We start from the raw sequence: 23,991 nt of genomic DNA, 5'->3' as shown, positions 1-23,991 counted from the left end.
CTAGGTTACTACTTTAGGTACTGAAATGAAGTTAAGTAACAATAAAGATATAAAAGAGATTTAATGTAGCAAAAAAACCTACCAATACAGCATTATTTGTTTACAAATGGTATTTTCACAGTTCTTCACAAACACAATCATATCACGTACTCAGAGAATACAAAATGTCTGTTATAAAAATGAAATCTCACTTTTTAAAACAAAGAATTGTTTTCTATTATTACAAACAAATACGAGTAAATTTGTATTCAATTTCGCTATCCTAAGGAAAAGAATGAAGCTATTTACCCTGAATTAGGCCATGGTATCTTGGTGTTACTGAATTTTATACATTGCAACTCGTACTTCTTTTTCGATGTTGAGTTTAACTCTATACTTCGTCTTTATTACAGTTACTGCAGAAAACCACATTCAAAAAGGTAAGAGGTAGTGAACAGAATCAAAGCATGCTGATATTGGATATTCATCTTCAATACTACACCAGACTGGAACCTTGCTTTCAATGTTGAGTCAGTAGAAATGTCTATGAGCTGCTTTGCTTTCTTCTTCCTGTCGTTTAATTGCTAGTATTAAAGCATTTAATACTATTATCACAGTCTGAGGTGTCTCCCTCGTATTTTAAATAATATAAGATACTGGTACTATTTACTTGTACCGGTATAGAGTTCTTAAATTTGTTCTTCGGTATGTTTTCAAATGTCATGTTCTAGCTTTTGAAGTGTGTATTAAAAACTAAAATAGCTCAAAATAAGTTTAAATCTCTTCAGTCTGGTATTTTCCATTCAGAATAATTATGCTGAGGATATAGGAAACTGGTCGCCTTTATTGCCTCATTTGTAAGCCACTGATCAATTGATCGTAAAATCATTAAATTTCATCGAATCACATATCAGTATTTAAAAATTGGACTGCTTATCAATGGACAATTGGCTTCTAAAGACAGAAAATGCATCCTTCCTGGGAAAAAAAATTAATAAAAATTGGAAACTGGTGTGATATAGGTAACTTTTACCTATTTAACATCAATCTTTACAAACCATATTCTTCATAACAATATTTAAAAAATAATGTATATTTTATAATTTGAAGCACTTAATACTTAACATCAATCTTAACAACAAAAGTCATACACAACACTATGACACTTTCAAACCACATTCTTAAAAATAATATTTAAAAATCATGTATATTTTACCATTTAAAGCATTTAATACTATTATCACAGTCTAACTTGATTTTTTGTTGTATGTTCATGCAATACTCCATAGACGTATATATTTTTCCTTTCTGGTCCGCAATGACATGGCTCAGTTTGATGGTTTCAACTCTGCATCCAGACATCATGTTGCTGCATGACTGTATGTCTTATCAACGCAACAAAGCACAATCCCACAAAGAACAAGCAGTATCCCAAGATATGTATCTGCAAAATACAAAATCAAAATCCAGAAATATACAATATGTCCAAAAAGTTAACACACAAAAGTGGTAGGTAGTTTTTCTTACATTTTTTATAACTTGTAAGATTTCAGTCTATGTACTTCTTCAATTAATATTGACGATTTTAATTTACTTCTTTTGTGGTTTATGGATGGACAGTATAGAAGAATGTGTTCCAGATCTTCATCATGATTATTGCACCACAGACAAGTAGGATTATCAGAAATGTGAAATCAGTGTAGGCACAATTGAGTGACAATGTGACCTGTTCTGGCTCTTGTTAAAAATGTTTGAACATGTCTGGGCAAGTTTTTGTACATTTCCAGGTCATTTGGTTTCTTTTGAACAGACTGTAAATTTTTTCCTTTGTCAGAAGAGAGCCTTTGATTGAACAGGCATCTATAATGAACACCGATCAAAATACCCTTCATTTCTCGTGAAAAACAACAACTGAATATACTACAGTGGACAATAGTGGACTTTATGTTGTCGGCAAACAGCTGGATACATTAAGAAGATTGATTGATTCAATTAATATTGAAGGTAAAAACTAAGATGTTTTCGAGTTCAGATGGAGAATCAAAACTCTTTAATCAATGGCAATGTGCAAAAGCACTAACAATCCATCTCTAAGAACAATAGACAGAAAGTGGGTACAGACATGTGGTAAATTGAAAGTATAACAAATTAACAAAGTTATCGTCCTTGGTGATATACGATTAAATCCTTAACAAAATGCTTCTTCTGGGAGGGAAGTGAAGATGGGAGCTCAGTATCACAGATTTATGACAGAGAGTTCCAGGCAAAGTTCATGGGCTATTTTCCACCCATGTTGAATTTCAATGCCAGTAGTGAAAGAAAACTCGCTAGAATGAAATATTTACAAGCTGCTACGGTAGCAATAAAAGTAATAGTACCAATTAAATTTACACAAGTGAGGTCAAATTCAACAGTGTTCATAAATGAGATATTAAACATATGAAGAAATAATTTATTACAGTTGTATGAACACTTTTTAATAATAAAATTAAAATTAATATAATCAATTAAAAACCAGACATGTTTCGGAGGAATGCCCCTCCATCTTCAGTGGCAATACCACGACGCACGTTCAGATGTTCGACCGTGTGTCGTGGCTTAAAGGAGTCATACAACTGTAATAAATTATTTCTTCATATGTTTAATAATAGTACCAATGTTTTCTAAGTTGAAGAACTGATGTGATATCAACTTAACAACTATCCTTGCAAGATTTTTTTTTTAAATCAAAACACTGAAATGTATTTTGATGGCACATGTCAATTTCTCACAAAGTTTAAGGAATGCCGTGAACAGTTACCGGTACTACTGGAGTTAAACAGGGAGTTCGTTCACCACTGTGAAGTAACAGTTGGCATGCCTGACTGTGAAATGAGTGGGCCCGAGTTCATATCCTAGTTGAGACAAGTTACCTGGTTGAGGTTTTTTTCCAGGGTTTTCCCCTCAACCAAATAAGAGCAAATGCTGGACAACTTTCGGCATTGGACTCTGGACTCATTTCACTGATATTAGCACCTTCATCTCATTCAGATGCTATATCACCATAACAGTTGAAAAAGCTTCGTCAAATAACCAATTAAAAAAACAGGAGTTCAACCATATACAAATCAAATATTTGATTCAGAAGAAAAAAGAACACACACACACACACGTGGAGTTTCATCAGGCATTGTTCATCACAAATATGCTCCAAGAGGTCAAACAGTAAAACAGCAGTATTAAAAGTGTTTCAGAGAGATTACGGGAATAAGTGAGAAGGAAATGGCAGACAGTTCGGCGCAACAAGTCCTGGATCTTGCATTATGACAGCACACTGTGCCCTTGCTTTCATGCAATTTCTGGCGAAATTCAATATTCCTGTACTCCTTCATCACCCTACTGTCCTGATTTGGCGCCAGCAGACGACTTTTAATTGCTTCCCAGACTTAAATTCTCCATAATAATAAAAACTGAGTGTAATTTAAAGCACTTAAAGACAACTTTGAAGAATGCTTCCAAATGTGAAAAGTCTCGTTGAAATTTTGAAAATGGTATACGAGTTTGCAAGGAGATCATTCTGAAAGAGATAAATGGGAATAGCATATACAGTAAGTAGAGTTGTGCTCTTGATTTCTACCAGTATGGTAGTTTTGGTAGTATATAGAAACAGGATAGTAAATGGTATTGGTGATAACATTGATAGCATTGGTAAGAAAATGGCCTTAAATGGATGTGCAGGATAGGAACTAGAAAAAAAGTGTCCCCCCCCCCTTAATGACACTGAGCTTCGGTTGAAAACCAGTCCATTGTTTGGTACTGTATTTGAACAGTGTGTATAGGGTGTATCAAAATTTTCTTTTTGAAATTAAAAAGCATATAGTGCGGAAAAGTTGTCATTTCAGCTAATAATCAAGCACAAAAAAATAAGTCAGAGCCCTAGATTAAATTTTCACTGGGATGCAAGGCTTTCAAGTTAAAAGGTATTTTGTATTATGTACTGTATGTATGTATTCATCCAATGCCTACCCACTTCACTTTACGTGATTTGGGTTCCACATATTGCGAATAGATGGCAGGATTGTGACCCATTTTCTAGTTACCACTTCGACATCCACGCTGTACATGATATGTATCTTTGGAGAGTTTTGTCATGTACTAGGGTGAGTGTATGTGTATTCACGTAAGTGTACTGTATGGAATGAGTGATGATGATGATGATGATGAGGAGGAGAAGGAAGGGAGAAGGGGAAACCCGGTGCCAGCACATAGCCTACTCCTGTCAAATAACACCAAGGAGGATATCAGGCTTAACATCCCCTTCCAACAGACGAATCACTACCAACAGTTACATATGCCTTCTCTTCATATGCACTGCGGAGAAATTTGGAATTTAACTCAGACATACTGGTGCACAATCTAGTAATTAGAAAATTTCTGATCCTACCGAGGATCGAACCCGGGCCAGCTAATCCGGAGAAAGATAAGCTACCACAGAGCTAACTTGGTTGACTATTTTGTATTATTTAAAATCTAAAATTGTTCAGATGATAGAAATACATAGACAACCGAGGAGACACTTTAAAACTTGCAACACAATCCAGCAGGGCGAGTAGAGGGTTGGAGGGGGTGAAAATAAGAACTGTTGTTACTCCTGCTTTCTGTTCGTCAGTTGCACTTGAGCTGTAGCTTGCAGTGGATTCTCTGCACAGATTCCGAAGCCATACATTTGATAGACTGTGGGCAGAGTGTGCACTTAAGATGATGATATCAAAGACAAGTAGCCACAGTATTATACAGACGTGGACAAATTATTAGCAAAATTGAAGATTTTTATTATATATTTTTACAAAATATGATTCTTCAATTTAGACTACAGTTGACATTTTTGTGTATTTCCAAATTATTAGCAAAATTGAAGATTTGTATTGTATATTTTTCAAAATTTAACTCTTTAATTTGGACTACATTTGATATTTTTGCATATTTACAAATTATTAGCAAAACTGAATGTTTTTATAGTATAATTTTACAAAATTCGATTCTTCAATTTGGACTACAGCTGACATTTTGGATATTTCCAAATTATTAGCAAAACTGAAGATTTTTGTTTTATATTTTTACAAAATTTGACTCTTCAATGCAGTTGACATTTTTGCTAATTTACAAATTATTAGCAAAATTGAAGATTTTGATTATATATTTTTACAAAACTTGACTCTTCAATTTAAACTACAGTTGACATTTTTGCATATTTCTGTCTTCTGTAATGATGGAAATATCCAAAATTTTCAACTGTAGTCTAAATTGAAAAGTCAAATTTTGTAAACAGAATTATCATAAAAATCGTCAATTTTGTTAATAATTTGTCCACGTCTGTAATATATAGTTTCGCAGTACTTGCATAAAGCTTCTATTTCGCTTCTATTGTATAATTCCCATACTTGCGAATGATGACGCATGCTAAAGAACTTTACTCAAACACTAATGTTCTGTAGTCTGCAGTCCTTTATAATACTCTCACTCACCTTTTAGAACTTTCAGCTTTCTAGAAAAATCGAGTGCGAGATCGATTTGAAATGTTCACAAAGCAATCAGGAGATGGAATCACCTGATGTGTATTTTTTAGTAGGTTATTTTACGATGCTTTATCAACATCCGAGGTTATTTAGTGTCTGAATGAGATGAAGGTGATAAAGCCGGTGAAATGAGTCTGGGGTCCAGCACTTAAAGTTACCCAGCATTTGCTCATATTTGGATTGAGAGAAAACCCCGGATAAAACCTCAACCAGGTAACTTGCCCCAACCGAGAATCGAACCCAGACCACCTGATTTCGCGGCCAAACACGCTAACCGTTACTTCACAGGTGTGGACCCTGATGTGTATGCAACAAGCTTAACATACTAGCAATTAAATTGTATCTTATTCTACCAATTCTACTAAGAAAAATAACATATTCTATGCTTTCATTTTGTATTCTATGATATAATGTAGTAGCTTTACAGCTCTAAGGGTAAGTAATACCATTTTATATCTATAGTAACTATTTCAGAAATTTTCAATCACAGTGTTATGGGTATATTAGAAATAATAAATTCTCTCTCACTTAAAATAGAATATTTTCCACTGAAAATTTTATAATGTAAAAAAAAAATTCATACTGATTACGCTATTTACAATTTCTTTCTGATATATTATTCAAAACATTACTTACTTCTTTGGGGGAGTTCTTCTCCTATCGCCCAACCACAGATGGCTGTGGCAACAAATGTCAAAGAGTTTGCAACAGGTACAGCCAAAGTAAGATCTAGAATATAAGGAAATAAGACAATTACACTAGTTTCATAAGTATATGTAGTCAACATCTTGAACTATGCATTTTTTTTTAGAAACAAAGCATATTTATATTGTTTCACTATGTAATATTTCTTGCACAAGTAAGATAAAAAAATCTAAACAGTTTTCCACAAAAGTTATACTCTTTATACGTAACTATTTATTACAACGTACAAAATTAGTAACACAGAACATTGAAATGATTATGAGAATATCCAGTTCCACATCTAACAAGGAAAAGACTGTTAAGCACTAATAAAATTAAGTCTAAACAAACCCAAATCATAGCAACCTAACTCATGAATAATAGCAGAGCTCAAGCAAGATGAATGAAGCAATTGAAGCAGTCCATACAGTGACAAAGGTAATTATGTAATCGATAAATGCTGTCATACATGTTCCATTCTGTAACAACAGATGGTGTCTAGATAATAGACAGGTCTTGCGCTTCAATGGAAAGATAAGAAAAAAAAATCAATAGAAGGAATTTTGAGTAAATCACCAATTCTTGCTACTTTTGTCCAAGTGCTAAAAATAAATTAGTTATTTCTAACTATTTTCGTCCTGAAAATTATAGTTGCAGTATATGGAACAGCTTACGTACATAGTTTTAACATGAAGCAACACGGTTTGCTACTGCTGTAAAAGTTTCAACGAAACTAAAATAGAAAATGCTGAGGCTGCAACCCTAAAAACTTTGTTCACACATCGCTACTTTTAAACTGGGCGCAGTATGAAAAACTATAGTCCCATCACTCTTATTTTTGGCAGTCAATCACACTGCAGGTCGGCTACTTTTAAACATGTGCATCTTGTGATTCGCTCCTGATGACGTTATGCATTTCCTAAGGCTCGATAAATACTTAATATAATCGCCCGCCATTTTGGTTCTTTCGTTGGCGTCCGCAGAAAGCACACGAGAACGTTATTTGCCGCTCAATTATTTGCTCAATTACAGTGTGTTTGATTTATTATCATAGGAGCTATGACATGATAATGTTTAATGGTGCAGCAAATAGATTCCTCGTCTGGTAGCTCGGCAACAAAAGAGCAAAAATGGCGAACGATACTACCTACTAGACTTTATAGAGCCTTCACTTCCTAAGGTGTAAGCAAAGAGGAGGAGTCACGCCAGGAATATCATCGCAACTATAGTGAGGAACTGATTCGGCAGCTGCTATTTTTCGAGTTGCACCATTGTTCACACGTTGCTGTACGAAGGTTGTGCAGTATTCTATGCTTACAAAAGTAGCGACATGTGATCATACCGTAACTAATTTCAATTTCAATGCAATCTTTTTGTCCGGCATGGTACATTACAGAAAGCTATGCTACACATTTTTTAAGTGTAATTAGTTGTAACTGCGTAAAAACAAAGACGTACCTGAGGTACCTAGGGCAATATAGTATAAAACAGAGCCACACTGGTTGAGAATGAATGGTATGACATACTGCAAGAAGAGAATAACACTTATTAACGCTTTCAGATCAGACAAAGAATACTCCAGTTAAACAAGTAGGAACTACCATGTTCAAGTCACCTTCTTATTAAGCAAATTGTCACGTTTAAAATTTTTGTGATTCAATATTTTCGTGACAAGAGATAGTATATCCCTTCAATACAGTCACAGCTCATTTCTCTTATTGAGCAATCATCACAAATAATACACACGCATATACTCACACCACAAATATAACACCATTGCAACTACACTTGTTATTTTAATTATATGAAACAGACTCCGAAAAAATAGGTAGCTACGTAATTCATTTTGAAGTCAGATAAGTTTGATTCATAAATGCTTTATTTCTTTATGAGCATATATTTTGGGATTCTGGGACAGTTTCAAGAAAAGTAAAATTACCCAAATAAATGCCTTACTTACTTACTTACAAATGGCTTTTAAGGAACCCGAAGGTTCATTGCCGCCCTCACATAAGCCCACCATCGGTTCCTATCCTGTGCAAGATTAATCCAGTCCCTATCATCATATCCCACCTCCCTCAAATCCATTTTAATATTATCCAATCATCAAACTACACTTTATTCAATTAAGCTAGTTATATCAGGCTAATTCTGGCCATTTGCCATACAGATATTATGCATCTGAAATTCATAATGGTAAGGTCAATATGTAAGTGTGACACTTCACGGCAATTTATTACTTTATTACATGCCAGTGGATTAAAAGTATTGTTGTAGAGTTAATGCAAAAACCTTAGATCAGTGGTGGCTGTTCCTAATGTGAGAAGGCTCTAAATTTACTCAAATATAATTTATTTTCTGTTACAAATACACTATCTACCAAAAAGTAATTGGGCACTGTTTTTGTCCCTTTAGAACCTCATGGTACCACCTCTTGTTGCTATAACAGCAGCTACCCTGTCAGGCATACTCTCCACTAGTTTGTGTAGGATATCTACTGGAATGAGTCGCCATTTCTCTTGAAACATGGCACTCAGTTGGACAATGGAAGTTGACTGCATCTCCCAAGACCTCAATCGCCGGTCCAATTCTTCCCAAAGGTGCTCAATGGGATTGAGATCAGGACTCTGTGCAGGCCAGTCCAACCGGTGAACATTATTGTCTGCATACCACTGCACAGTAACCACTGAAACATGGGGCCAACTTCCATTGTCCAACTGAGTGCCATGTTGCAAGAAGAATGGCGACGCATTCCAGTGGATATCCTACACAAACTAGTGGAGAACATGCCTGACAGGGTGGCTGCTGTTATAGTAACAAGAGGTGGTACCACGAGGTTCTAAAGGGCCAAAAACAGTGCCCAATTACTTTTTGGTAGTTAGTGTATATATTTCACTGAGTTATATAACAGTCCAGTCCAGTCCAGTCTAGAGAACAGCTCTCGGTTATAGATCCAATAGATATGTTCCCCCATTCTCCTTTCTCTACTTTCTCTGCTGATTGAGCCAACATGTAGTTCCTATGTAGGATATGGTGCAAATAACAAGAAACCTCGCACTATGTTGATCATCGTGAAAGCCTCAAATCAAATAAAACCATTTATTCCTCTATTCTCAAATATTTTAGGAACTTTGACGCTCTTTTCCCTTTAAACACTGAAAAAATTAATTTGTTCTCTGCATATCTCATTTCCTTGAAGCGAAGTACGAAAATAAGTTTATTTCATACTATGGATGGATCCAAACTCATATGATCAACCTGGTAAAAGTGCCAAATCACTGCATGGTAACAGATATGACATCTGTAGTTTTAAAAAATAAAATTATTAATTACACATTCATCAATTTTTATGTAATAGAATGCATAATAATTCAGTTGTGATTATAGCAGCAATTTTTATTTAACACCGTATGTGTTCGTTGAACTTCAGTTTGCTAACAGTAATGATTCACAGACATTTTACTTGACAGACTTGCTTCAGTACTTTATTCATTATTGTTTAGAAAGATGTTGATTTTCTATTTATATCTCTAATTCTTTCTTGATCTCTCAGTTTTCACCCATTTCACTCTTATGTACCTACAGTTACTTATTTATATATCTTAATAATATTCCAACTCTATGTTAATAACTCAACCAAAACAATTTACCATTCTTCCACAAAATGGTTGTAACTAGCGTAATTTCTTTTAATTCTTTATTAGCATTTATCTCATATTCACATAAAATAACATAAAACTATTTCGATTTTTTATTGGCTTCATATCTTTTCGACCAGAAGTGAGTAGATTTACAGCAGTAGCTTTATAAGGAAAGTCCTTAACAAGACTGAGAAGAAACTGCCTACCGAAGGATGCATGGAAGGAATGGTGAATGGGAGAAGAGTTCGGGGTAGAAGAAGATATCAGATTATAGACGACATTATGATAGGCTATATGGATCATATAAGGAAACGAAGAGGAAGGCAAAAAAATAGAAAAGATTGGAGAAAGCTGGGTCTGCAGTGAAAGACCTGCCTTGGGCAGAATACTGAATGAATGAATGAATGAATAGCATCTGTTTGCTGTGAGGAGTCTATGTTGGATTTCTGCACTCACATTATTATCTGAGGTAACTAGTGAACCTAGGTACTTAAATTCTGTGACTTTTTCAAACTTGTATCCTCCTACTTCAAGATACTCCATTTCTGAGGGATTTATTGATAACTCCATATAGCCTACTTGGTTTCACCCTCATTTACTTTGAGGCTCATTTGCTGCTCTGCAGAATCTAAGTTGATGAATACATCTTTGATGGCTCTTTCTGATCTCCCAACAATGTCAATATCATCGGCATAAGCCAATATTGGACATAAGCCACTTGACAATATTATTATTCTAATAAAACAGCTTACTTATTATCAGGCTACCCCATACTTAAATTTATTTAATGAAGTATTTAAAAAACATTTAAAATGCTTATGGAAAGTTGTTGTTGTTTTCTAATGCCAGGCATTTGACCTCTTGCACTCCAATATTTTTCAAAGATATTGTCATGGTTAGCCACTGACGCACAGATTTTGAGATGTTCTGAATCAATTTTAAATGGCAAATTGTAGCCGATTTAAGTGAACACCATATTTTAATGTTTTGGTGGTTACTTCATTCACACACAACCCCGAGAATGTCTGGAGGACCACACCTGCTGTTGGTCGACGGGTCCACTGGACCTAGTTGGGAGATCTTGTTGATCACCAACTTTCCCTCCTTAAGCCACTGGAGGACGATTTTAGTGCCATAGCAGGTCAGCACTAGGAACAGAAAAGTAGAAAGAGGAGGAAGGAAAGTGAAATGAACACCTAGGCCTCGAATGCTCTAATACTGTCGAGGTCGAAGAAAGTAAGAGTTCATTCAGTCAGAGGACTGGATAGGAAAGGGTAAAGAGACAATTAGGTGTTGAATAGAGGAAAATTATACCAAATTCGGTCATTAACTCATCAAGCTGACCAGTGCTAATTGATGAGTAGCCCCTCCCTTTAGTTCAGCTTGTAAAATTATGCTTACTAACAGCTGCACCACGGGAAGGTAGGGATGGGACATTGGGTATTTGTCCAGGTTGGTTCCTTAAAGCCTTCAATGGGAAGGATTAATGGCTCTCCCCCCTGTATTCGACAAATACCGTTTTGCAACCGCTTATGGAAAGTAAATGTATTCTTATATTCACGTAGACCTACATTAACAGCATAATACATTTAATATTCAACTTAAAACCAGATAAAATTTTCTCGCGAATCTGTCTTCTTAGTATTAAATATATAACTATGCATTACACAAAAAGTAAAATCTCAGTTCCAACCTGCCATCGATACACCAGATATTTAACTTCGTAGAATAACTGCAAGGAAGAGTGTGATGCTTTAACCTTCTCGACTCCAGCACTTCCTTTTCTAATGAAAGGATTTGTTGCACCCCAAAGAACTCCAACAGCAATTAAGCTAGTTATTTCACCTGGGAAAAAAATGAGTCATAATTCATACATATATGTACAAAGCTTCTTCACTATCTATTCACTAACTTCTATTACCTATCTGATGAACCTAATGTTATGTAGTAACAATTTAAATTAGGTTAAGTGAGATTATACAAGGTGGAGCAAAATGTATTGTAGAAAAGAGTAAATAATTGAAGAGGTGGATTCCAAATTGGCCTATGTCAAAATGATAAGTTATGAGAAAAATGACAAAAATTTATAAAACAAATTTGACGCCCCTAGTGTCTGCATATTTTATTTCATTAGGCAGGCGAATTTATTTCGAGACTTCTCTGTAGTGTTTGGGATTACTCTGCTTGTTATAGAGATTTAATGAACTTAGTGTTTTTCCAACGAGTCTAAGTCAAGACTTAGAAGAGTCTGGAAAATAAACTTACACGGGTATAGGCCTATATGGGCTTGCAAAGGATAAAACGTGAATGAAACAGTCCAAAAAAGTTTAAGAAGGAGTAAATTTTGTCCTGAATCATTCCTTTCACATTTCCACATAAGCCATAGTTTCGCAACACTGAACGGGGGAGGGGAGGGGAACAGATATCTTCTTGCACCATTTTCCCCTGCCGTAATGGTTTTCCCGATATTTATGTTTCGAAATAAATGCAATGATCTAATCTAAGACGTGCAAATCCCTTGTAGTTTGCTTGCTACTTCCTCTTCTTTCTGATCTGTGACTTTGACTGGAGGCCCCCATTTATTTTCTTCCGCCTGACTTGGATGAATAATGTATGTACTATTTTGTAACTTTAGATTTTTCTTTAAAATATTTTAAGTCATCATTTGTCAAATTACTAGAATTGAGGACCGTTTTCGCAAAACTTGCTTACTGAAAAAACTAAATTTTACAGGAGAGACAAAAAACTGAATGAAGACAAATAGCTTATAGGTGCAACCATCACACTTTGACACACTATAATGAAGAGAAATAATTCAATTTTACTAAGATAACTTTAACATCGTGTAGAGGCCTGCTTTATGTTAACGAATCCACCAAAATCTCAATTTTGCAAATTTTGCAGTTAGCAAGTTTTGCAAAAACGGTCCTCAATTACAACCATGTGCTTTTTAGGAGAACAGGTTATGATAGGTTTCCCTCTTGCATCTGAATTTATTTTATTGGGTTATTTTACGATGCTTTATCAACATCTAGGTCTTGCATCTGAATCTGAACTGTTGTTTCTCGCATATTAACGGTGATTTGTACACCAAACTCATTTCTTGTTCTCTTATGTTCTCTTCAAGACTGTAAAACAGCATTATTGTGTTCTTCAATATTAATTTCATTCATATTTTACGGATATCATGTGCATCCTAGCCAACAGTGCAAGTGATATTAGTTTTATATACTGGGTAGAGTCTATACTGCATGTAGCTCTTGCATGTCAACTTAGGTCAGTTTGGAAGCGTTAACAGAATAATTAGGGCAGTTTGGAATAAATTTTATATTTCTTACTGCATGTAATGATTTATAGCATTATAGAATACAGGGTGTTTCAAAAATGATGGACAAAAATTTGGGGATGACAAGTAAAAACAAAGAGAAGCAAAAAAGTTAAAGTAAATATGGATCCGCAAATTAACCGTTTACGAGATACTTCGCAACCACCAATATATCGAGGTCTGTGACAATGTTAGGATTTGATGAACAGACAGTGGATTTTCGGTCCCAATACTGAACATTTGGTGTACATCAGTTGCAGGAAGGTCATTGATCTAATTGCTATGCTTCATTGTACACCAAGGCATGTGACATCTTGTCGCTGTGTTGGAACCGAAAATCCGCTGTCTGATGAGGGTTTAGACAAGTCACAAGTCGAGGGTCTGTGACACATAGCTCCGAGGATAACAGTGATTTCATACGTGCTACGAAGTGACGTACCCTAACTTAACTTTCACCATTCCTGGGAGAAAAAAAAAAAAGGGTAAATCTGCAAACACATGAACTTTGGAACCTACTTACGAAACACAATGTACCAGTGAACCAGTGATGATTAGATCATAAGGCGCAAATCCAATAACGATATAAACTTAGAGTTCAAAATAACTTTTCTCCTAGTGGTGCGGAATTTTATATTCGCACCGAGTCCTAGATGTAAAGACATCCAACGTTTCGGAGCTATGTATCGGCACCATCATTAGAGAAGTTAGGGGAAGGGGAACGGCCAAAAAAAAAAAATGATCAAAATATGTAGCGAACCAGCAAGAAGATTCAGTCTTGGAGAACAGCTCTTGGTAACGGAAACGGACCCAACAGATAAGGTTCCCCATTTTTTCCCCTACCTATATTTATATAATAGCCTACCGGTATATAGTTTCGAAATGTCTTTACAACTAGGATATGTACGGTTCAAATGTCCATAAACCTCGTATCATGTTGACCGCCGTGAAAGTCTCAAATCATACTTGTGAACTTGCTAAAAAATATGGTACTTTCTGAAATATTAATAATATGGTACCGGTATCGGTAATTATTTCTATATTATTGCGTTACCACGCTAAGGTAAGAATGTATTTACGTATTTGGCTTCTAGTCGAGTCATATGCACTCTAAGCAAAGAACTTACCTAACATAATGATTCTCCAAGTGGTTCAGAATTACTGTAAAACATGTACCGATACTTGTTTCCTTGTCAATGAAATCCACTAGGGATAAACTCCAGAACACGGTACCCTACCTTCCCCTCTACCCCCACCGCACCTACCTAGCAACTTGCTACTTTCCTTGCTGACTCCTCCCTCTCTCGCGTTCTCACGCTGCATCTCGCTCCATTCGAGACGCGCGCCACCTCGAAACATCGCGGACCCGAGCAAGCCCCGATGATGACCCGACGTGTAGCACATGATGAAAAAAGCCCCGAAGATGACCCGACGTGTAGCACATGATGAAAAAAAGCGGGGTTTCGGGGCTGCAAGCCCCGAAGATGGCCCGACGTGTTGCACAGGGGCTGCAAGCCCCGAAGATGACCCGACGTGTAGCACATGTTGAAAAAAAGCGGGGTTTTGGGGCTGCAAGCCCCGAAGATGGCCCGACGTGTTGCACATGATGAAAAAAGCGGGGTTTCGGGGCTGCAAGCCCCGAAGATGACCCCACGTGTAGCACATGATGAAATAAAGCGGGGTTTCGGGGCTGCAAGCCCCGAAGATGACCCCACGTGTAGCACATGATGAAATAAAACGGGGTTTCGGGCACTGAAAAGTGCCTTTTCGAAAACATGATGATGCGCATTTGACAAATGCTGACTCTGCAGCCCCGAAGATGACCCCACGTGTAGCACATGATGAAATAAAGCGGGGTTTCGGGCACTGAAAAGTGCCTTTTCGAAAACATGATGATGCGCATTTGACAAATGCTGACTCTGCTCTTTTCTGATTATTTGTAGGCACTGAAAAGTACCTTTCGGTTTGACCACGACTGTTGCTTGCAGGGGAATTATTAGCAAGTCTCCTCGCTTGGTCCTGCCTGCTCGGGGGATGAATTAACCTCGCTGCTGAAGTTGTGCACGGCGAAAATATCGACGAACGATTCCATGTTGCTGATAGAGGAACACAGTCGCACATTCAACCCTTTCGCACGTCGGCACAAAACTGTAGGCACGCCAAGATGTCCAGCGTCACCTGTTAATTTCGCCACCCCTTCCTTCTCTGATTGGACAGTGGCTTAGGTACCGTTAACTCCACGCTACTTCAATCCCCCGCCCGCCAACTAGTCACATGAATTTACATTAATTTATGCACTTGAAATACAACATAAAATCGCTTTATGATAACATATATATCCCTCAACATTATTACAAGGGGAGAAATATTACTTTCACGATAATTTATATCACATACCATCATATCTACGCAGTAATTTATTCTTCATCATTGACACTTGCATCCCGCATGTTGCCATTTTTTCTCCTTGGTCCATATATATACGAGTTCCGAATTTTTTCAACCAAGAACACGTGTTCTCCAGAGAGACTGCTGAGGATTCAACAAAGAAGATGAATAACCTGGAACAACCTGAAGAAGAATAACAACAAGGACATAGAAGAACACAACCACACCACATGAAGAGAGAGAAAGAAAGAAAGAGAAGAGAAGGAAGGAAAGGAATAGGGGATTTATTCCCAAGCCGGTAATTTTTTTCCCTCACATCGCCGTCTCCCCCCCAATATTACCCATAGTTCTCACCGTCCCTTAGTGACTTGGGGTGGGGGTGGCAATGGGGGTACCGTGTTCTGGAGTTTTCCCTCCACTAGATATTCCAAAACAGATGATGATTTTGTTACGTTGTTAGCAAAAACAAAATAACTCTCTTTCAAAATCAAAAATCTTTAATAGTTATATAAGTGGCGATCTATTTACGCCATTAAGTATCACCAACGTACCAGTTCTACAAGTCACAAAGTGTGGTGTGGTGAACTGTCATACTGTAAAGTGTAAACGCGTTAAGACAAAAAAGACTATACCAATGTGACAAACTGACAAGTGACAACCATATGAACCATAACGATTAACGATTAGCGACCAACCTTTGAACATTAATACCAACACTGCTTACACTGATTGGCTTCTGCCAAAATACAGTACAGTCACAGTACTATTTTGCTCCCAGTCCAAAAAGAAGTTGGCTAACCTGCAAGCCAGCTGGAACGGTTGATGACTGTAATTTATAGTGAAATGTGTAAGTGACGATATGACGGAACTTATTCTTGTATATTTCAAATTCTTTTGTGAAAACGTTGTTTCAGCGAAATACACGACAAAGTGATTCGTAGTATTATCATCCCATGTATTTACATCACAGTCAGATGTAATATTTTGGAATACTGCTATGTTGAACAGATGAAAAATAAGAAGTGTCAAAGTAATTTCTAACCTAAATGGTTGACATATTTAGATTCAGAATTTAAAATATTACTAGAGTCAATATTTATATCCGTATTTCCGTTAGTCGTAATGAAGAAGATGACAGGACAATTCCGTAATACAACATGGGATCCATTGCTTATTATATCTCAGATAATAGCTCTCCAGTGTGTTATGTATGTTGGTTTAGGGTTATGGATGGTCTTTATGGATCTTCTTGTTGGCTCGTCTAGGTCTCTTGATCACCTTTTTAAGTACCAGGTAAGTGTATATAAAAGAACATGAGATAGCTATATACTTCTGTATTTAGTCCTACGCAGAGAATATCAGTATTTTGTTGACGTCATGTAGACACATAAAATAGGCCTAGGCTAATTTTTGGAGATATTAGCGCACGCGGATTATGATGCGCATTCGACAAACGCAGACAAATCTGCCCTTTTTTAGTATTTTAAGATATAATTGTCAGTGAGGAATCTGTATACTGAAATTTATCCAATAATTTAGGCTATGTCGATTATACAGTGCATACATTTTATATATTCCTTCGCTCGCAGACGTGGAGTTGAAGAGCCAATGCACAGGATAGCTGTTCGCAACCCTGCACGCTACGCAACTGATGAAGTACAGAAAATGTGCTTACTTACTTACTTACTGGCTTTTAAGGAACCCTTACCTTTTTCAAAGATGATGTTGAAGGTGCTCCCTCTTTGCTGTGTGACAGGCTTTGTAGCACCTAAACACATTTTTGTTCACATGTTGCAGCTCAGCTTCCGAAATGTTAGCTATTTCTTGTCGTATGTTGTTCTGTAATTCGTCTAATGTTCGTGGATTTGATTTATAGACCCTGTCTTTTAAACTGTCCCATAAATAAAAATCGCAGAGCGTTAAGTCTGGGGATCAAGCAGGCCACAACTCTACACTAATAACCCTCTCATCAAACATATCAGCAATCGCACGCAATGAAGTTCGAGCTATATGGGCTATAGTCTCATCTTACTGAAATACACCGTACATTCGTTCCTCTTCAGTTTAATTGAAGAAAAAAACATCCAAAATTAGGGGTTTGTATCAGTCAGCATAATTGTTCCATAAAAAAAATAGTGCTGATTATTCCTTCCACATTTAATGCACACCATACACCGACCTTAGGATCATGTAATGGACTTCATGAATAAGTCGTGGATTATCTACTGAGTATCGATTATTTTGAGTGTTAACTCGTCCATGCAAGTGAAACCATGCCTTATCACTAAATATCACAAATTGTGGATCTAAATGACCGTCATGTAAAGACTGAATAAACCAGTTGCAAAAATTGATTCCCCTATGTGGATCCCCAGACTTTAGGATGTGCACTTTTGTAAGTTTGTATAGATGAAATTTTAGTCATTTTGTCGCATTATGTGATGTACAGGAGATCCCAGCTTGTGCTAACTTCAGGAGAAATTTTCGCAGCGATTGTCCTAGTCGAACACTGATATCATCCAACTTTTTCTCAGTTAAAACATGGTGCCTTCGTCTTCTTTTCCTGTTCAACACAGATCCCGTTGTTTTGAATTATTCACTATTGAACGAACTGTAGACCTATTAGGTGGATCAACTCCAGGAAAATTTCTTGAAATTCTCTCTGACACTGAGCAGGTGATACATGTTTTGAAAAGTTACAACAAATGAAAATTATTTGTCCTGTATTAGGTCCCTGAAGCATGACTGAAACAACAGACACAGAAATATGAAAGTCAGTTCTGCACACAGTAACAAGACAGCCGTCTATGAGCAGCTATGTGTGTCCTTGAATGGCATGTGCGCAACTAGGCATTGCTGTAACACAGATCCTATAAGCGAGTGAAGGAAGAAACTGTATGTACTGTATGTCACACATAATATTTATGCCTATTTAATTAACACTTAAATCGACACCATACTAAGACAAATTAAGTTACCTATATTTAAAAAAGTTCTTTCTTTTGACTGATGGATGCTTCTTGCATATCTGGCCGTGGAAAAGAGAAATACCTCAATATAAACAGTGTGTTAGATTCGCAGATTCACTTTCTGTGGACATTTCCAGGGAAGGAACTACACATCAGATTGCAAGGGACCTTGCATCTTGCTCCCTATTCCTTAATGGTGGAATGTTTCTTGTATGATATTTTCTGTTTGCAGGAGATTCACGTGCGCGACTTCGGTGGGAAGCTGGTTATTACTGCATTTGTCCTCAATGCACTTGTTGGGTGAGTGTGCTCACACATAAGGCCTACTGTTAAAGTTTACTGCTTTGAGCAGTTCTAACAAGAAGATTTCATGTGGCAGTGCGATAATGAATAATTCAGCATTTAATTAAGAAGACAAAAGTTTCGTCTGCAGAGCAGCTGCATATGGACGAGAAGAGTGAGAGTTCAATTTTATGAAAAGAAAAGAGGTTTCCTTGTTAAGGTAACATTATACTGAAATTACTAAATTCCATGTTTTTAAAGCTAAATTCACAAAACTTTTATCACTGGTGTATCTGGTTAATAATAACACATGTACAAAAATTCATCCCTCTATGATAAGTGGTTTACATTTTATTAATATTTTAATAAAATATTGTATATTTTGTTTAAGAAGTTGCTTGCGCCACATTATTTTTAACTGATATTCACTTTTATGACTTTTTATATACATTGGAACAAACATTATTATTGGTTTTTTTTTTTGTGCAGTGAATCGGTAAATTACTAGGATTGTTTTATGATTATTAATATTTTTATTTTTTATTCTTTCGTAATAATAAATTCTAGTAATTTACTGATTAATTTTACAGCAAAACCCTATAATAAGTTTTGATCTCGTGTATATAAGGATCCATATAAGTGAATATCGTCCACACCTGTGGAGTAATGGCTAGCACGTCTGGCCGCGAAACCAGGTGGCCCAAGTTCAATTCCCAGTTGGGGCAAGTTACCTGGTTGAGGTTTTTTCTGGGGTTTTTCCTCAACCAAATATGAGCAAATGCTGGGTAACTTTCGGTGCTGACCCCGGACTCATTTCACTGGCATTATCACCTTCATCTCATTCAGATGCTAAATAACCTAAGATGTTGATGAAGCATTGTAAAATAGCGTACTAAAAAAAAGTGAATAGGCCCTATCAGTTAAGAATAATGTAAATTGTGACGCAAGAGACTTTTTATATAAAGTAACAATATTTTAATAAAATATTAATAAAATGCAAATCATTTATCAAAGGCAGATGGAATTTTGTACATTTGTCATTATTAACCAGATATACCAGTGATAAACATTTGGTGAACCTAGCTTCATAAGTATGGTAGTTATTGATTTTAGTATTGTGGACCTTTAAAAATATGGAACTTGGAAATTTTCAGTATAGTGTCCTCGTAACCAAACCTCCAGAAAAACTTTGATGCCCACCATGCTTCTATTTGGTAAGTTTTGAGGGTTCTTTCAATGAGCGTGAAGTTAACTACTTCTCTCTCGGATCTATATTGAGAATGAATAGTGTTATGTGTTAACTTTTCATGCTATAAGTTTAGGTTGAAAACATAGTATGTCCAAGTTGTAAGGAACAAGAATTGTATTAAAACATGTTTTGGAGAAACTAAGCACACAGGTAGTTTTGATGATTTTGGAAGTAAAAATCGTGGAATTTGCAAGGAATTTTTTGTGGATATAGAAGGATTTTATAGCAATATATTTAAAAAAAAAAAACAGAAATGTTCGAAAATGTATAGTAAATTACTTTTTAAATGAGAGGTGCGTCATAATGGAAGTGAATATGTGGTGATTTCTAGTGAAAAAAAAAAGGAATGTAAAACATACAAATTGTATGTGAAATATGTATAATTTGTATTAATGGAGTAGGCACTAAAATAGTAAAACAGAACAAATAATAATGAAATAAACACACAGTTTTCGTAATACGACTCCCTTTGTATATCTGCCATTACAGACCAGTATTGATAACGTCAGAATCTTCATAGCCCGCTGGGATAGAGGGCCTTGGTGTCGTTTAAGCTAAGCTAATATAACCTAACATAAGCTTTTGGTAGATCTTTACAACCGCTTTACCAAAGGAAGACAAATAGCAAGAAAGAGCACATTTTTAGACAATTTTGAGTATATGTAAGGCATACCAAAAGCCTAAACTAACCTAACTTGTCACAGATTCCCGCACGAGACTCCACTTTCACAGCAACGTTTGACCCTTATTTTTTGGTGTGAAATTGGCATCTGCGCTCAATTTTTTAATGATGTGTATGACTCAACTAGGAGCCAAGAATGTAAATAAATTTGTACCTCAATGTGGTAATGTAATAGTACTGAAATACCCTAAGCTAACCTAACATGTCCTAACCTAAGGTAACAAAACTTAACATAAAAAATTCAAGTGTATACTAGCGTGAAACTTTCGTAAAGTCACTCTAAGTTATGTTGGTAAGATTGAAGAAACAGCTGGAAAGCAATTGGTGTATTAGTGGAGTACAAAGAGAACTAACTCTGTGCTAGTTTATCCTTTTTTTTTTTTTTTTAGGATAACTTACGGGCTCCCTTTCTCATAACTAGAATAATGGAAGGTCGAGAAAACCAAATTACTTTACTTCATTTGATTAAAAACCTTAGCTTAGTTGTTTAGTCAACTGTCCGAAGACAGGTCTGAACCTCACAAGTGATACCAAAAAGGCACCATTTATGAGGCAACTAGGCCAGGAGCTTAGTTGGTAAGACTTAAATGATATATTTCTTGGACATAACAGTAATTTATTTATGTATGTGTACTTGTCATGAGCAGAATGTTAGACAGTACAATGAAAAATAACCACGGATGCATAGCTCAGGTGGTAGACACATATGTCCTCTGATCTGGAGCTGCACTTGGGCATGGGTTCGATTCCTGCTTGGGCGATTACATGGTTGGGTTTTTCCAAGGCTTTCTCCAACTGTAAGGCAAATGTCATGTAATCACATGATGTGCCTCACCTCGCCAAATATCATCTCACTACTACCAATTCCATTAATGCTAGATAACCACGTAGTTGATTGTTAAATAACTAAAACAATACACTGAAATAGAAGTATAACAATTTTAGAGCTCATGTACTAGTACACAATTAAAAAAATATATTATAGACCCTATAACTGCCATAATAAATAAAACAGGATAAGCATCGACTTAAGCTCTAATCCTCATCATAACATATGTAATAAATAAATATTCATAGCTTACGAATTGTGTACTTAATCCAAGAACAAAAGTGACTACCAACTAGCAGCATGAAAGGCTAATGATTTACATTTGCAGGTCTCTGGGGCTGTGGTTCATTGTACAGCGGACAAAGCAGTGCTTAGACTTCTCGTCAACAGCGCATCTCATCCACCTAGTGGTGTGCTGGTATTACAACGGTCACTTCCCCAGTGCGTTCTCGTGGTGGTTGCTGAATCTGGTGTGTCTGGCTATCATGTGCGTGTGTGGCGAATTTCTGTGCATGAGGACAGAACTGCAGGCTATTCCCCTCAACATGGGACCCAAAGCCGACCTGTAGTTCCAAGAATGGTTGTGCTGTGTTAATATGCATGTGAAAACGTGAATTATGTAAGATACAAGATAATAAATATATATATATAATAGTGTACAATACAATCACTTATTGGGGAGTTTTTTTTAACTAAATTTATAGAGTGCCTTCTCCCATCACTACATTCTCTGCATCTTCCAGCTATGAAGACAAGCCATTAGGCCTATAGGGTGTTTTTTAAGAAGAAACATTTTTGAGTAATTTTCACAAAAGATGCTTGCCATTACATCTATGGTTCGTGAGTTCTGATTTAGCCAAGAGCAATAAATTTTTAATGGTGCTAAGCCTATATTTATGCCAGTAGAAAAATTACTTTGAGAGCTGTGAAACTAGAGAAAAAGTTCAGAAATTGGCATATCCATTGTGTTACAGTACGATTATTTAGTTCTGACAGTCCCCGGTGATGTGCACCTGGGTCAGATGAGTCCATTTAGTTTCGCCAGTCCACACCTGTGGAGTAACGGCTAGCGTGTCTGGCCGCGAAACCAGGTGGCCCGGGTTCGATTCCTGGTCGGGGCAAGTTACCTGGTTGAGGTTTTTTCTGGGGTTTTCCCTCAACCCAATATGAGCAAATGCTGGGTAACTTTCGGTGCTGGACCCCGGACTCATTTCACTAGCATTATCGCCTTCATCTCATTCAGACGCTAAATAACCTCAGATGTTGATAAAGCGTCGTAAAATAATCCAATAAAAAAAATAAATTAAAAAAAAGTTTCACCAAGGGGTGTTGGGGTTAGTCTCTCGCTTGCCGTTGGAGTGATCGGATGTCATGCATGCGGGAAAGCAGTATGTTTCTAGTACAATTAAGCTGTACTGCATTCCTTTACCGACCGCTTGCCCTTATCTCTACTCCAGAGCTCTCCCCACTACTCCTATTACTTCCCTCTTTCACGTCGCTGAGCTGTCAGGACTAAATAATCGGTCTGTACTGGATTCTGTTTGCATTACTGTGGCAACCTCCTGGTATTTTTGCATTTCTATAAACAGCACATGCTTTTTATCACTTTGCTGAGAATGTGGTATGCTTTTGTTTTGTTGTCTAGAGAATTTCAAGTCTTTTTAACTGTAATTTTAAGCAAAGAATGGATACTAAATGCCTTAAACACCAGGGTATGATGATGGACTTAGCAAGATAGGAAGTATCAAGTTAATATCAATAGTTACGAAGATGGAGGTGAATATCCAGCAATGGAATGGGCTGAAAGGCACATTTGACCAAAGCACGATGTAATTATAGACTTCAGGCTCAAGAAATGGATCACTTTGAGTATTTACAATAATATGGTATGTTACGATATGTACCCGAGTCAACTCATGGTAAACACTCTTAAGGAAAATATCAGACATGGCAGACATTTCTGCAGACAAAAAACAATAATGCTATATTGACCGAACCAGTAAATTCTAAATGACTACCTGCATCTCCAGACATGCTCTAAATCCGTGCACTGTACAGGATGTAAGAGTAAATTAAAAGGTTGTGAAGTAAAATATGAGTTTGAGCATAAGTAGTATTACTCACGTAAGTAAAAATACTATTTATAGTATAAAAAGAAATTAGTCAAGTGTGTGTAAAGTCTAGTGGGTGTTCACTTCAAAGTGTGTCATGATGCCACTGTTGATGAGTCAGCGATTTGAAGCGAGTTTCAGCTTTTGTGTCAGAGAAGTTGCCTATTAATCAAAGCGTTCAATCTGAACTTGAGAACATGTACGGTATAACTTGAACGTCGTAGCAACAGATGGCGGTCTGTACGATCTGTGTGCTACCATAACCTCTTTCGAACTGTGTTTTGCGTGGCCAAGTCGTAC

General features: G+C 36.6%; 2 protein-coding genes across 3 annotated transcripts; one reads left to right on the top strand and one right to left on the bottom strand.

The window, feature by feature from the left end:
* Positions 1-42: 42 nt before the first annotated feature.
* LOC138696013 (transmembrane protein 234 homolog) lies at positions 43-16,196 on the bottom strand. 2 transcript variants are annotated; one of them, XR_011331212.1, is made up of 7 exons: positions 15,992-16,196; positions 14,309-14,391; positions 11,553-11,704; positions 7,677-7,743; positions 6,171-6,263; positions 1,196-1,423; positions 43-957 (listed from the first exon to the last, which is right to left on the bottom strand). XR_011331212.1 is itself a non-coding variant. In XM_069820482.1 (6 exons), the coding sequence occupies exons 2-6, from the start codon at positions 14,313-14,315 to the stop codon at positions 1,341-1,343; spliced, it is 402 nt and encodes a 133-aa protein (XP_069676583.1). In that variant the 5' UTR covers positions 14,316-14,391; positions 15,992-16,196; the 3' UTR covers positions 43-1,340. The 2 variants fall into 2 exon arrangements, 1 of the variants encoding a protein (XP_069676583.1); XM_069820482.1 differs by having other exon boundaries at positions 43-1,423.
* A 135-nt stretch (positions 16,197-16,331) lies between these two features.
* Positions 16,332-22,250, top strand: Sys1 (Sys1 golgi trafficking protein). Its single transcript, XM_069820483.1, has 3 exons — positions 16,332-16,862; positions 18,771-18,838; positions 21,909-22,250. Exons 1-3 carry the CDS (start codon positions 16,692-16,694, stop codon positions 22,147-22,149), a joined length of 480 nt encoding a protein of 159 aa, XP_069676584.1. The 5' UTR covers positions 16,332-16,691; the 3' UTR covers positions 22,150-22,250.
* The last annotated feature ends 1,741 nt before the right edge of the window (positions 22,251-23,991 follow it).

Source organism: Periplaneta americana, chromosome 3 (genome assembly GCF_040183065.1).
Source record: "Periplaneta americana isolate PAMFEO1 chromosome 3, P.americana_PAMFEO1_priV1, whole genome shotgun sequence".
Taxonomy (NCBI): domain Eukaryota; kingdom Metazoa; phylum Arthropoda; class Insecta; order Blattodea; family Blattidae; genus Periplaneta; species Periplaneta americana.
Note: the sequence above shows the minus strand (reverse complement) of the source record. Positions and strands in the feature narration are given on the sequence as shown.

What these genes read in the sequence shown, in the direction of transcription:
- LOC138696013 (XM_069820482.1), bottom strand. An exon ending in TATTGCCCTAGGTACCTCAG is followed by an intron (nt 6,264 to 7,676) that starts GTACGTCTTTGT and finishes CTTATATTCTAG; the next exon opens with ATCTTACTTTGGCTGTACCT. An exon ending in AGAAGAACTCCCCCAAAGAA is followed by an intron (nt 1,424 to 6,170) that starts GTAAGTAATGTT and finishes TGTATTTTGCAG; the next exon opens with ATACATATCTTGGGATACTG.
- Sys1 (XM_069820483.1), top strand. Translation starts at nt 16,692, where the DNA reads ATGAAGAAGATGACAGGACAATTCCGTAATACAACATGGGATCCATTG. An exon ending in ATCACCTTTTTAAGTACCAG is followed by an intron (nt 16,863 to 18,770) that starts GTAAGTGTATAT and finishes TTCTGTTTGCAG; the next exon opens with GAGATTCACGTGCGCGACTT. An exon ending in GTCCTCAATGCACTTGTTGG is followed by an intron (nt 18,839 to 21,908) that starts GTGAGTGTGCTC and finishes TTACATTTGCAG; the next exon opens with GTCTCTGGGGCTGTGGTTCA.